A 14,632-nucleotide genomic window follows, 5' to 3' on the forward strand; every position below is an offset into this window, starting at 1 on the left:
CAATCAGCTCTTAAGCCTAAACGGCTCACTTTATCAAAAATATGCTAAGAACATTTCTGGCTTTTCAATTCTGCTCTCAACATACTTTTTCGAAAACCGCATAGATTTGAAGATATTTGCAGAAAACCGTTTTTGGGCGCCATCTTGGCAAGATGGCGGCGCCGGCGTCATGTCTCGGATTGTGCATGTTGTGAATTTTAGTTCTGGACATCCAAACCTGCAAACAAACTACCAAACCCACCGATGCTACGTTCTTCCTTCAAATTTAGCCTTCAGAACCTTCCTGAAGGTTTTTTGGAAAAGGACAGTCGTATCGCATTCCAAGTTCCGTGGTATTTTCTCAAAATTTGCCATTAAACGCTTTTTAGGGAAGAACCTGGGGTATTAAATACCCTCAGTATACGAAGATTCAGAAATACCTTTCCAAAGACTACTATTAATAGAAGGGCAAAGGTAATAGTAGAGAAAGAATTATCGACATTTTTTTGGCGGGGATACAGGGTACTGCTGGAGGTAGAGGGTTATTCCATACTCCCCCCCCGGTATTACTTTCTTACTCCTACTCTCATGATTGTTTTTGGACAAAGGACAGTCGTCTCTTGGTTCTAAGTTCTGTAGTCTTTTCTTGAAATTTTTCATTATACGCTTCTTAGGAATAACGTACCACCGGAGGTCTAGGGGTATGGAATACCCCCAGTACACAGAGATTCAGTAACACTTTTCCAAATACCACTATGGAAGGGCAAGGGTAATAGAGAAAGCATTATCGAGACTTTCCTTGCCGAGGGTACTGCTGAAGGTAATCCACACCCCCCAAACCCCCCACACTACGTTCTTTCTTCCTTCAGAACAGTCATAATGGTTGTTTGGAAGGGGAAGTAGTACCTTGGTTCTGTAGCCATTTCTCGAAATTTTGGGAAGAACGTGGCACCGGGAGCCTGCCCCCCAGTATACGAATATTCAGTGACCCATTTCCAAAGCTTATTTTGAGAGTGCAAGGGAAATAGAGAAAGAATTGTTGAGACCTTCCTGGCCGAGAGTACCGCCGCGGGCGGGGGAGGGGGGCACTTTTCCAAAGACCACTATGGAAAAGCATTATCGAGAGTTTCCTTGGCGAGAGTGCTGCTGAAGGTAATCCACACCCTCCAAACCCCCCACGCTACGTTCTTTGTTAAGTCCTTCAGAATCCTCATAATGGTTTTTGGGAGTGGTATCTTGGTTCTAAGTTGTGTAGCCATTACTCGAAATTTTGGGCAGAACGTAGCACCGGTGGGCCTGCGGGTATGGAGTAACCCCCAGTATAGGAATATTTAATGACCCATTTCCAACGAGACTCCTGCCGGAGACCGCGGGGGGGGGGGCTATCGAATTCCCCACTACACAAACATTCAGTAACATCTTTCCAAAGACTACCATAGAAGGACAAGGATAATGGAGAAAGAAAAGAATTATCCACATCTTCTTTGGCGGAATACTGCTGGGGGGGGGGGGTATTCTATACCCCCCATACCCCCAGGTACTAAGTTCTTCCTTCTACCCTCATGATTGTTTTTTCACAAAGGACAGTCGTCTCTTGGTTGTAAGTTGTGTGGATTTTTTTCGAAATTAGTCACTAAACGCTTTTTTGGAAAAACCCCCCAGCGGGGGGGAGGGGTCTTCCCCCCCCCCCAGTACACGAACATTCAGAAACACTTTTCCAAAAACATGGCCTGACCCCCCGGTACTACATTCCTCATTCTACTCGCATGTTTGTTTTTGGGAAAGGACAGTCGTATCTATGTACTAAGTTTTGTGGTATTCTTTCGAATTTTATCATTTACCGTTTTTTTGGATGAACCTAGTACCGGGGGGCCTGGGGAGTTTGGAATTTCATACCCCCTAAGTATACGAAGATTCAATTACCTTTTCCAATAACCACTATGATAGTGCGAGGATAATAGAGGAAAGTGTTCGAATCGAAACCTTCCTTGCCGAGGGTACGGGGGGGGGGGGGGGGGTACTACCGTTACTACCCGTTCGTCCTTCAAGTTTATCTCTCAGAACCTTTATGATGGTTTTTCGGAAAGGGCAGTCGTATCTTGGTTCTAATTTCTGCTTTTTGGGAAGATCGTAGCACAGGGGGGTATATGGGGGTATGGCCTTCCTCCGTATACAAAGATTCAGTTACACATATCCAAAGACTACTAGGGAGGGAATGAGTAATATAGAAAGAATTATTGAAATCTTCCTTGTCGAGGGTACTCCTACCCCCAAACCTCCGGTACTACCTTCTAGCCTGACAATGATTGGGGGGGGGGGGGGGGGTTAGAGTATGGAATACCCCCGCTGTATGAAAAATCAGTATCACTTTTCCGAAGACTACTATGAAGGCAAAGGTAATAGAGAAAGGGTCGATGTTTTCCTTGGCGCGGGGCTACTGCTGGGGGGTATTCCGTATCCTCCATACCCCCCGGTACTACGTTTTTCCTTCTACTCTCATGATTTTTTTGGTATCTTGGTGCTTTGGTTTTTTCTCGAAATTTGATATTAAACGTCTTCTGAGAAGAACGTAGCACCGGGGGGTCTGGGGGGGGTATGGAATACCCCTCCTCCCATTTTTAAGATTCAATTACTCTTCCCAAAGATTCCTGTAGGAGGGAAGGGTAATAGGGGAGAGAATTGTCCTTCCTTGGCGAGTGTATAGCTGGGGGGGGGGGGGGCACCTCTCTCCCTTCAAACTCTATTGATCGTTTTTGGGAAAAGACGGTCATATCTCGGTGTTAACTTCTGTGGTCTTTTCTCTTCTGGCACACGGAAGTCGAGGCATTTACGATCCAAAACCCTTGACTCTGAATTATGGACTACATATTTCAGATTCATTGGAATCGCGCACTTTTATGGAATTCCAACGTGTTCGTGTACACGATAAACCTATTTAGTATTTACTCTAAAATTCAGAGCCAGCATTTCGAATGGGGAATTCGGATTCTGAAATCTAAGGTCCAGAATACCAGATCCTTAGTACGCAACCCAATCAAAGAAAAGTGAGTATGATAAATTCAAAATCCTGGATCCAAACCCTTACGGTGCCGAATCTGAACTCGAATTGTGAGGAATTAATAGTATCGGATCCTATTAATATCTGAAATCCGGTTTCTGTAGTTCAAAGTTAAAATAACCTGGTAACCAGAACCCAAATGTGAAATCCGAACACTTGTAATTGGAAATTATAATCCATGGTCCTGAGCGTAGAATCCAAGCCCAAAACTGGTTGATCCAACCTGCATGAATCATGATCGAGAGATGAGGTCCTTGAAGTTTGTAAATTCTAGATTGGAATAATGAATCTAAAATCAAAATTCCCACACCCGAAAATCGGACCCCAGAATCTGGAGTTGCGTGTTTTCAAAATTCAAACCACGTTTCGGATCCAAAGATTCAGAACACAGATATGAAACCCTGAATCTGAAAGCCTAAGTCCAAGCCTTATCGGTCTGGTATTGAAATTAAAACCGCGCAATCCTGAATCTAGAATACAAATTACAGGTTCAAAGATCCAGCAGAGCCTAGAAACAAGACCGAGAGATCCAGTGTTAGAAACTCGGAAACTCTAGTTTAGAATAATAGATCTAAAATCAAAATTCCTAAATCTACCAATCAGGGACTGGATTCTGGAACTGGAGGCTTTTAAAATGCAAATCACGTTTCGGATCAGAAAATTCCGAGCACAGTACCGAAGATTCCAATTCAGAGTTGAGTTTTCAGAGTGCAGTATCAAGTAAAAATTCTGGAATTATTAATTGGAAATTATAATTCATGGTCCTGGGCGCAGGATCCGAGCCCAAATCTGGTCGATCCAACCTGCATGAATCATGATCCAGTGTAAGGAATTGAAGAATACGAAATGATCCGAAATTCGAAATCCGAGTTGCAAAATTGACAGTCGGTTATACCAAATCAGAAATTGAAGGGAGTGTCAAAAATTCATTTTAAATTTAGGATTATGATCTGGTATTATAAATTAAGAATGAAGATCGCGGAATCCTGAATTTAGGATACCGATTATAGGCCCATCGCCGAATTTTGGATCAACATTTGAGAATTTCCCTACGCTGTAGTATCGAGAGATGAGGTCCTTGAAATTTAGAAATTCTAGCCTGGAAAAATGGATTTAAAATCAAAATTCCCGGAAATCGGACCCCAGAATCTGGAGTTGTGTGTTTTCCAAATTCCAACCACGCTTCGGATCCAAAGATTCAGAACACAAATGTGAAACCCTGAATCTGAAAGCCTAAGTCCAAGCATTATCGGTCTGGTATTGAAATTGAGAATTAAAACCGCGAAATCCTGATTATAGAATACAAATTACAGGTTCAAAGGTCCAGCAGAGCCTAAAAACAAGACTCTAGCCCAAGACCGAGAGACCCAGTGTTGGAAACTCGGAAACTCTAGATTGGAATTATGGATCTAGAATAAAAATTCACAAATCTACCAATCAGGGACTAGACTGGAACTGGGGGCTTTTTAAATCCAAATCACGTTTCGGATCAGAAAATTCAGAACACCGCATAGTCCAGAATCTGGAGGTGCGTTTCCAGAGTGCAAAAAATTCTGGAATCAGTTGGTGAGGCGCAATCATAATTTAAATACTGTCGTGTCTAAGATTTAATGCTCAATAAAAGACCCTCCTTACTAATTCAAGTAGTGCCTGAACATTACAAGAACACACCTTGAAACACGAATGCAAAATCAATTAACCTGTGTAACGTGCCACAGGAAAAAAAATGTATAAAAGTGGAATTAGAAGTGCCTCGAATCTCAGCCTCTCATAATTCCTCATGCATGTGCTAAAAATTTAACATTTCATAGGCGACCGCATTTTCGATCGGGTTTCGGCTGTACAATATCACACCTCAGCGCACATTGTCAAAGCCTGAAAAGCTGTCTTTTGATATTTCACCAGCGATAGAATGTATAGTTTATAGGGTATATCGGCGTTTATTCATACGCTACGTCGTGTCAGACGGCTCCGCTCCTCCGCGTCGCGTGCGTTGGATAAAGGAAAAAGTTGTTCCATTAATACAGGGAGCGGAATAAGTTTAGTCAGTTTTCGGAATGCGTTTCAGTTTAAATGAACCGATAATTCTGGTTCGGTGAGCGGCGAAAACAAAATCAAAAGCGGCATCATTAGCAAAGGGAGTGCCTCTAAGGAGGAAGCGTGCGATTGAGATTGAGTGCTTAATACGGACATTCTTCGTTCCGCTGGCAACTAAACCTTTTCTATTTACGCTTACTTTACGAACCTACTCGATTATGCTACCAATAACTACAGTTCCGCGCCGCTCAGGGCACAATATTTGGATGTTATGAACCTATACGGTGATCTCAATACTTCGATGTTATAAACCTATACGGAGTTGATATGTGTTCCATGGGTTTCCTTAATTTATTTGGTATTAGGCATTGCTGACAGTCGGGATCGGTCCTACAAACTAGAAGTTGGCTCACACCGTCCGTTCCTGTTTGAAAATGACAATGCAAAATCGAATTCCCTAAACGAAGTGTATAACCGCTTGCATCTTGCGCACGTACTATACATTAATGAATAAGTAATTATCGTTCCATTAAATTCTCGCTTCTAGTTATCCGGGTTCTGACAGGATTACCTATTGTGATGTACTTATTTCAACGTTAATGGAGACACCCGGATCTTTCACAATAATTACAGGCTAAGTAAGTTAAATGAGCCGTCGGGCTTAAGAGTGATATTATTGGCGATACTGCAAGGGAAAAAGGACAGAAAAGATTTCCGACGACCGACGCTCTCGTCCAAATCGTAAATAAAGGAGCTTTTCACCGCGGCTCACTTGCTTTCTATGGTGCCGTTCGTTTTCGAAAACTTAATATGACAACGTTATTAATTTTTATATAGTATCCTTGAGCTTTTGACTTTTTCTCCTTGTGCGAGGAGTCTGAATGTCGGGATTATACGAGTTGCTGAATCCTTCCACGTTTCCAGATAGGAAGGCAATCGCTTCTCCTCTTCCTAATTAGAACGGGTCCCTATTGACGGATGTATGGCGATTTAACACCTAAACGAGCACGTAGCTTTAAAGATGAATAGGTAAAGACGTGCGGAAATTTAGAGGGCCGTGAGTGAGCGAGCTTGAAATTAATTATTTATCTAGCAAAGTGCGACAACGTTAGCTGCCGTTGTAATGAATTTGTGCGCGTTTATTTTGTAAGGGAGGTTTCCTTTTGCGGTAATTTAATCGCTAAACTTAGTGAAGTGAAGTCGAAGTGATAAAAGCGTACTTGATGTGTTTGAACAGCTCTAATCCACTTTAACCACGGAGTTTTGGGTTCATAGGTATACTAGGAATTGTTTACTCACAAAAAGACTGGTTGACACCATAATCAAGAAAGCTAAAAAAATGCTGCTCTCAAAAGTTGCATTAAGAACAAGGGAATTGCAAAGAAGTAAAGTTGATACTCGAAGAACGCTTGGAAGCAACATAAATTAAACTTGAACATTTTTCAAATAGAAGAACACCTTGCAATGGAATTTGACACTGTAACGGGAACCCCGCATTGTGGTTTACATTTTTATCCAAAGTTTATATAATTATATAATTGTTTACCTGCAAAAAGACTGTTTGACACCATTACCTTCAAGAATGCTAAAAAATGCTGCTCTCAAAAGTTCCATTTAGAACCAGGGAATTGCAAAGAAGTAAAGTTGATACTCGAAGAACGCTTGGAAGAAACATAAATTAAACTTCAAAATTTTTCAAATAGAAGAACACCTTGCAATGGAATTTGACACTGTAACGGGAACCCCGCATTGTGGTTTACATTTTTATCCAAAGTTTATATAATTATATAATTGTTTACCTGCAAAAAGACTGTTTGACACCATTACCTTCAAGAATGCTAAAAAATGCTGCTCTCAAAAGTTCCATTTAGAACCAGGGAATTGCAAAGAAGTAAAGTTGATACTCGAAGAACGCTTGGAAGAAACATAAATTAAACTTCAAAATTTTTCAAATAGAAGAACACCTTGCAATGGAATTTGACACTGTAACGGGAACCCCGCATTGTGGTTTACATTTTTTTTCCACAGTTTATATAATTAATTATATAATTGTTTACCCACAAGAAGACTGTTTCACACCATAATCTTCAAGAGTGCTAAAAAAATGCTGCTCTCAAAAGTTCCATTTAGAACCAGGGAATTGCAAAGAAGTATAGTTGATGCTCGAAGAACGCTTGGAAGTATTATAAACTAAATTTAAAAATTTTTCAAGTAGAAGAATACCGTGCAATGAAATTTGACACTGTAACGGGAACCCCACATTGTGGTTTACATTTTTCTTCCAAAGTTTATATAATTATATAATTGTTTACCTGCAAAAAGACTGTTTGACACCATAATCAAGAAAGCTAAAAAAATGCTGCTCTCAAAAGTTGCATTAAAAACCAGGGAATTGCAAAGAAGTAAAGTTGATACTCGAAGAACGCTTGGAAGCAACATAAATTAAACTTGAACATTTTTCAAATAGAAGAACACCTTGCAATGGAATTTGACACTGTAACGGGAACCCCACATTTTGGTTTACATTTTTTTTCCAAAGTTTATATAATTATATAATTGTTTACCCACAAAAAGACTGTTTGACACCATTACCTTCAAGAATGCTAAAAAATGCTGCTCTCAAAAGTTCTATTTAGAACCAGGGAATTGCAAAGAAGTAAAGTTGATGCTCGAAGAACGCTTGGAAGCAACAAAAATTAAACTTGAAAATTTTTCAAATAGAAGAACACCTTGCAATGGAATTTAACATTGTAACGGGAACCCCGCATTGTGGTTTATATCTTTTTTTCAAAGTTTATATAAGTAAAATTGAATGTAAACCGTTTCGTAGCAGCGAACTTAGTGCTTCAGTGGTTGCGTTTTGGCCGAGAAAAATTGCAGTGTAATCAAAAAGTGCCGATCTGCTGTTGGTTTAAAGAGGACGCCGGTCGCGGAAATTTCGTTGGTTCCGTTATTTGTTTAATATAAATAGCGAAGCGCAAATTAAAAAAAAAGACAGAAATAGCGTAAAGGTAGAGGTGGAATGGCTACAGTTTAAACTCGGGTAAGCAATTTAGTTGTGAAACGTGCAGTTTTTCGGTGATCAAGCTATGTCACATTGAAGTTAGTCAAATGGTGCGTTAATTTATGAAAATGGAGCAATCATTTAATCGCGGAGATAATACAGGCGTGTTTCAAGGGGGCATACGAAAAAAGACTGGCGCCCACAAATTGTTTTGTATTAAGGAATACGGTATATAACTCCAAGCGCACTTATCACATATCGAAAAATTTCGACGACGGAAAAAAATAAATTGCGTGGGTAGCACAGCAATAATATAATAAATGAACGTTGAAGTATGTTTTGCATCGACAAATATTTGTAAGGCGTGGATTGAAGCATCAACCTAGATCTTTGACCTGGCGAAAAATTGTGAACTTATTGAATCCGAGACGACCCGTATTTTCTTCCATTGTAAACACTGATGGAGTTTGTCCATGTCTCGTCAAGAAGCGGCAGTTACCAGAGGACGTTGATCTTGACCCAGGGTAATTTATTCACCACGAAGGGATCTTTCGATCTCTATTACGTTATTAAGAGAAATGAAATGGCAGCGGCGTGGCAGCGCTGCTAAAAGAGTCAACGCTGTCGTGGAGGCTCATCCGTAACAATTCTCCCCTCCTCCTCCTAGCCTCCAGCGGGAACTGGTGGGGCTGGTGGAGTTGGTGCGGATCGCAGGTGGTTGTTCCTACGGACCCAATAGGCGTTGGTTTCAGGAAGTTCTCGGTTCCTCTCCATTTCCCGTACCCCTACTTAATCATGGGTGACCGCATGGTCGTGGTTGGCGTAACGGCTTCTGTAGCAGTGTTGGTTTCGATGGTCTCTTTTGGGATTCAGCCTTGGGTGGAGGTTTTTGAGTTCTCGTCATCTTCCTGGTCTGATCAGATCGTAGCCCAAGAAGTCCTTGCTTGGGGTGTACGCGCACCCATGCGTTGGGAGATTTTCCGGTGAGGTGCGTGCGCAGCCCCTTTTCACCCCTTGGCTCCTTCGTTCGGGTAAATTCCGTACCGTTGTCAGAGACGATTGACCTCCATATTCCAAACCACACGAACGCTTCGTGTTTCAGTATGTTGGTAACGTCGGGGGTTGTGGTTTGTCGCAACAGAAAGCCCCCCCCCCTCCTCCCAACCGTTATGACCTACACCTGGCAGAACCTGGTGGGCGTGGTGGTGTCTTATTCTAGGTCTATCGACACGAATTTGCAAGGGAGCGTTGGTTGCCTGGGTCGGAGAGTCGCGTCCTCAACTGAGCTGCCCTTTGCGGTAATGCAAATCTAACAGCTGCGAATGTACCGGGTGACCCAATAAGACCGTTCGTCGTATGACAGGGGTAACAAAATTTATTGGGTAAATCGGTCATGAAGAATCGCTGGAAAATATTTTCAAATTCTACAAATAACCACCAGAGGGCGTAACTGCAATCTTAAATTTTAAAATTGCATTTTCTTTCAATTTCGCATAATAAACTAAACATTCTTTTTTTTTACATTTTTAAAGAGAACCAGTTTATCTATCATTTTCGTAAAAACAAAAACTCAGTTATTTCAAAAACAAAGATGGCGTGACGCGTTCAATTGTTTTTGCAGTAACCTGCTTTAACTTCTTAACCGTTTGACCGATTATAACAAATTTGGTATCGTTGAAAAGAGCATTCCTTGGGTAATGAGAATCGACCAAAATATGGTTAATTTAGTTGAATCCTTCTTCGATAGGGGGCTAGTATTTCCGGTATTTGTCGATGGCGCGAAAGATTGTTTGGAAAAGGACCCTACACTTTTCGGTAGGCCTTGGAAAATGAAACATATGAAACAGGTTGAATATAAAAATAATAACTGCCGTAATTTGTAAATTATTCTGCAGTGTTTTCATTCAGAAAGTGCCGTTTTTTTGAATTTGTAATCTTCTAAAATGCCGATTTCTAACCAAGAAGCATTTAATATGCTGGCGGCGATGGTTCGTGGTCGATTCGGATAACGCAAATAGAAGATGCGGGCAGCGATGGTCGGATTTTGAAACCACTCAAAATATATCGCCAGCATATTAAATGCTTCTTGGTTAGAAATCGGCATTTTAGAAAAGATTACAAATTCAAAAAAATGCACCTTCTGAACGAAAACACAGCAGAATAATTTACAAATTACGGCTGTTATTATTTTATAATGCATCCTGTTTCATTTGTTTATAATTTTCCAAGACCTACCTAAAAGTGTCAGGGTGCTTTTCTTTCGCGCCATCGACAAATACCGGAAATGCGTCAAATAAGATACAATTTAAGCATTTTTTTAAATTAATTAATCTCATTTTCCCAATATTTGAGGTTAGGAACGAGATTTTGAAAAATGGGTTTCACTGGCCTTTTTGGATGTTATTAGGCTACTTTTTCATAAAGAAAAGGTTATATCATTCCATTTGATTTTTTTTTAGGATTTTGAATCATAGTGTCAAAACTAGCCCCCCTGGCGGGGAAAGATTCAACTAAATTAACTATATTGGTTGATTCTTATTGCCTAAGGAATGCTCTTTGCAACGATAGCAAATTTATTACAATCGGTCAAACGGTTAAGTAGTTAAAGCAGGTTATTGCAAAAACAATTGAACGCCCCACGCCATCTTTGTTTTTGAAATAACTAAGTTTTTGTTTTTACGAAAATGATAGATACACTGGTTCGCTTTAAAAATGTGAAAAAAGAATGTTTAGTTTATTATGCGAAATTTAAAGAAAATGCAATTTTAAAATTTAAGATGGCAGTTACGCCCTCTGATGGCCATTTTTAGAACTTGAAAATATTTTCCAGCGATTCTTCATGACCGATTTACCCAATATAATTTTTTTTACCCCTAAGTCATACGACGAACGGTTCTCGAGATATGGCCGAGGAACAGTTTTATTGGGTCACCCGGTACTGGCGAGCCCTAGCTTCCAATTTTGAGAAGTGATATGTTTGGGAGCGGTTTCCTCGATTTCGGGCTGCCCGGAGGTGGGGGAGACGTAGTAGGCGCCGAAGACGTCCTCGTGGTTTTCTCTGTGGATGACGAGTAGCGGGACCCTAGGGGCTGTGTTTGTAGAGATGCTGTTCGTCGGCGGTGTACTCTAGCAGGAATTTTCTTTGGATTTTGTTGGCGGCCCTTTCGTTGCGGATCGCTTCTTGAGCATCGGGGTTGGTTCGGTCACTTCGACGTTTCTTGGTCCCCTCTATTGCGAACTGAAGCGGATGCTACCAAGGATGTCGTGGGTCTCGCCGGCTTCGAAGCGGCTAGTGAAGTGACGCTCAGGGTAGTAATGGCAGAGAGACAGGGAAGCTTGCCTCTTGGGAGCGTTGGCGTCCTAAAACTTCGCACTTCCGTCCCTACCAACCCATCCCTCTGATGGAATTTGAACCTGCACACGATTTCTGACGGTTTCGGAGCGAAGTTTCCTTCACTTTCAATGCGTTCCCATTGGTTTTTACTTTACATCATATGACTCAAAGCTAGTAAGTGGCATTCACAGGGTCCGTTCATTGCACAAGACTAAAGTGATGGTATTTTACTAGGACAGCTAAAGAGGAGAGTTACGTTTAGAACACGTTAGTAAAGTATAAGTGGACAAGCCTATTTGAGGGGTGCCTTTTTCAGCTTGTTGCTTTTCCATTACACATCATGTTTTCCTATGGGTAATTATGTGTAGTACCACTACAACATTAGTAAGAGCGCGGTTCACGTTACATTCCCTTCTCGATTCGGTTAACCGATTATGAAAGGTGATAGTCTTTAATAGGCAACACGAACAAAAAGTTTTAAAGGGTTTAAGGCCATCTGCTCCCCTCGAACGTGCTCCCAAATTAATAATTAATTAATTTGCACGAGATAGCGGCGCAACTATCGCTTCTTATAGGCGTTACTTTATTGAAAACCTGTTATCTGCGAGAGCAGAATTTTACTCGAGCTCAATATTGACTTTTTGGAGAGCAAGATACTTACACGTTATCGCTCGACGTAAAACCGCCCTCGCAACTAAGTCACTTCGATTTGAAAGGATTTGCAAATGTGGTCGTCTGCATAATCATGCAAACCTGTTTTGTTCGATTAGATGATTAATAACGTACAGGTTAGTGGAGTCAAAATATGATATGACAAACTTGTATGGTTGCGCCATGAGCTTGCCTCGCTGTCACTATCAGACGTATCCATGAATGTATCCCACCTCACACGTCATTAGGTGGATTCGTGCCGTATAGTGTAATGAAAACTGACGTTTCTTTTCAGTGCCCCCACGAATACACTACGCTACGTCAAGTGGCAGAGTGGAAGTGAAGAAGGGAACGTCGGTTCGATTAGAATGCAAGGCATCCGGAAATCCCGTACCCAAAGTGACGTGGTCGCGTAGAAATAATTTGCTACCGGGCGGCGAGCAGACCTTAGTTGCGCCGCAGCTCAATTTGGAAAGGGTGGACAGGCATCAGGCCGGAATTTACCAATGTACCGCAAGTAATGGCGTCGGCGAGGACGTCACACAGCAAATCGTCCTTCACGTCCTATGTAAGTAATTTATTCCATTAATTTAGTTCTAAGGAAAATCTCGCGCGCGCGTGTAAAACGCACGCGAGCGTGGAGGATGAAGTGCCGAGCCGGGGAGCGGTTAATCATCCGTCTGCCGGCTTTAATTTGGAGAGGCCATAAACCAGATTGAGTGGTGAGCAGTGTTATGCACACCTAGGGACCCCTTTACCTGCAACTTCGCGCTACCGCTATACTGCTTACCGCACCCATGCGATCTAATTATTATCGCGCCTTGACCGCGCGCTTTTAAATAATCCACGACCCACGCTTAGTCGTGCGGCTCGCACGTGCCCCGCATTGGAAGAAAGCGAAGGTATATAGATTCAATTTATAATTAAGACGCCTTTAAAAATTAAAAACGTTTTAAGAGATACGTTGCGGTTATATAAATCTTGCTCCCTTTGAATGTGTGATAACTAATTTTATGGCGCAGACGGGCACGAAATGGAATAAAAATAATATTCACGTGAGCTTTTGCACTTACTCCGCTTTGTAATAATAAAAACTATTTTTATGTAAGCGCTTCATGCTGCAAATTCAACCGTTGTGGTGCCAAATGCTATTAAACCAAATTACAAACCATTGTTGTCAAACGCGATTTTCTTCAGCGAATCCGTACATTCTATTAAATAACGTTTACTGAGCGATGTCGTTTACTTAATTTCATCCGCATTATCCGTCTAACTTTAATTATTCAAATTACTGCCACGAGTGTCTGTTTCAATATTTAAATGTCACAATTATGCTCGTTGTATAAACTAAATTTGACCCGTACAAGTTTGTACCATCTAAATATTAACATACTTTGCGATAGTGCTGCAATCGAAATTAATGGATGCAATCTAAACTTGCTGCTCATCAACCGTCTGCCGAATTCAATATTTAAAATATTAACCAGGCATTTTTTGTATGTAAGATGCAAACGACTTCTAAAGACTATGTCCAATTTGATCCGTACAGGTTTGTTCCATCTATTAGAAACGTTAGTGGGTTCTTGTCTGAACTGAAATGGTAACGCCATCAACGGTTTGTGCCGGAACTAAAGTATAATCTGATTATTACTTACTAGCTCAAAAGCTTATGCCTAACTACAATAATTCCTAGCAAACAGAGCGCCCACATTATAGTAGTTTCAGCAAACTTAAAGCCCCTCATATCCTTGAGGTTCGTGAGACGCTTGTGACTACTGATAACAGAGAAAAACCAGAGGTACTTGACTTAGAATCTTTAAGAACCTCGAAACGCTTGAGGCCCCTAGGGTTGGCGAGGCTAACGAATTTTAAGACTAAGTGCACTTAACCCCCAGGTTCTACGCGAACTTTCGTAACACGGAAATAAAATAAACACTGTATGGACATGGCCACCGGAATGGCTGCAGTTAAGGTTAAAAGTAAGTTTAAGGAACAACGGGTCAGGTGAGCGCGTGGTAAAAATTCTGAGGAAGTGACTACTGCACTAGAAGTGACTCAAATTTGGTTTAAAATAAGTGTGAAAAAGTGCATCGAAAATTACAGTCTTAGTGGTCAAATTCACAAAATCTTCAGGTTGCTAAGATGTAATAATTTCCTCAGGTTCTTTAGACACTTGACGACTTCAAGGAGCTTAGCACCTTTGCGATTCTGAAAACGCTTGAAGTGCTTCTTATGATCACGTGCTTCTTATGATCATGCTGTTTAGAATTTTGAGAGACTTCAATCAAATCTGAACATCTTGAGGTTCTTGAGAACTTGGCACCCTTTCGAAAGGCTTAAGGTTCGCAAGACACGTGTAACTGTAGGTAATTTTGACACAATTGAGACTTTTGGTACGCTTATCGTACAAGGTTTTTGAGGCACTGAATCAAAATGACATCTTTAGGTTCTTGAGAACCTATAGTTTTCTGAACTCCTTATGAATCTTAACACCCCAAAAAAACTTAGCACCCTTGAAACTCTCAAACACCTCAAATGATTCTTGCAACCCTTGAAACTTTTGACATCG

General features: G+C 41.1%; 1 protein-coding gene across 1 annotated transcript in view; it reads left to right on the top strand.

Moving 5' to 3' along the window:
• LOC116176140 (limbic system-associated membrane protein-like) overlaps nucleotides 1-14,632 on the top strand; it is a 150,309-nt gene that overhangs the window by 41,861 nt on the left and 93,816 nt on the right. Inside the window, exon 4 of the mRNA XM_031494615.1 lies at nucleotides 12,359-12,631. Coding sequence (XP_031350475.1) covers nucleotides 12,359-12,631 — 273 coding nt within the window. The remainder of the gene's footprint in view (nucleotides 1-12,358; nucleotides 12,632-14,632) is intronic.

The sequence above is a fragment of the Photinus pyralis genome, unplaced genomic scaffold (assembly GCF_008802855.1).
Source record: "Photinus pyralis isolate 1611_PpyrPB1 unplaced genomic scaffold, Ppyr1.3 Ppyr1.4_LG7, whole genome shotgun sequence".
Taxonomy (NCBI): Eukaryota; Metazoa; Arthropoda; class Insecta; order Coleoptera; family Lampyridae; genus Photinus; species Photinus pyralis.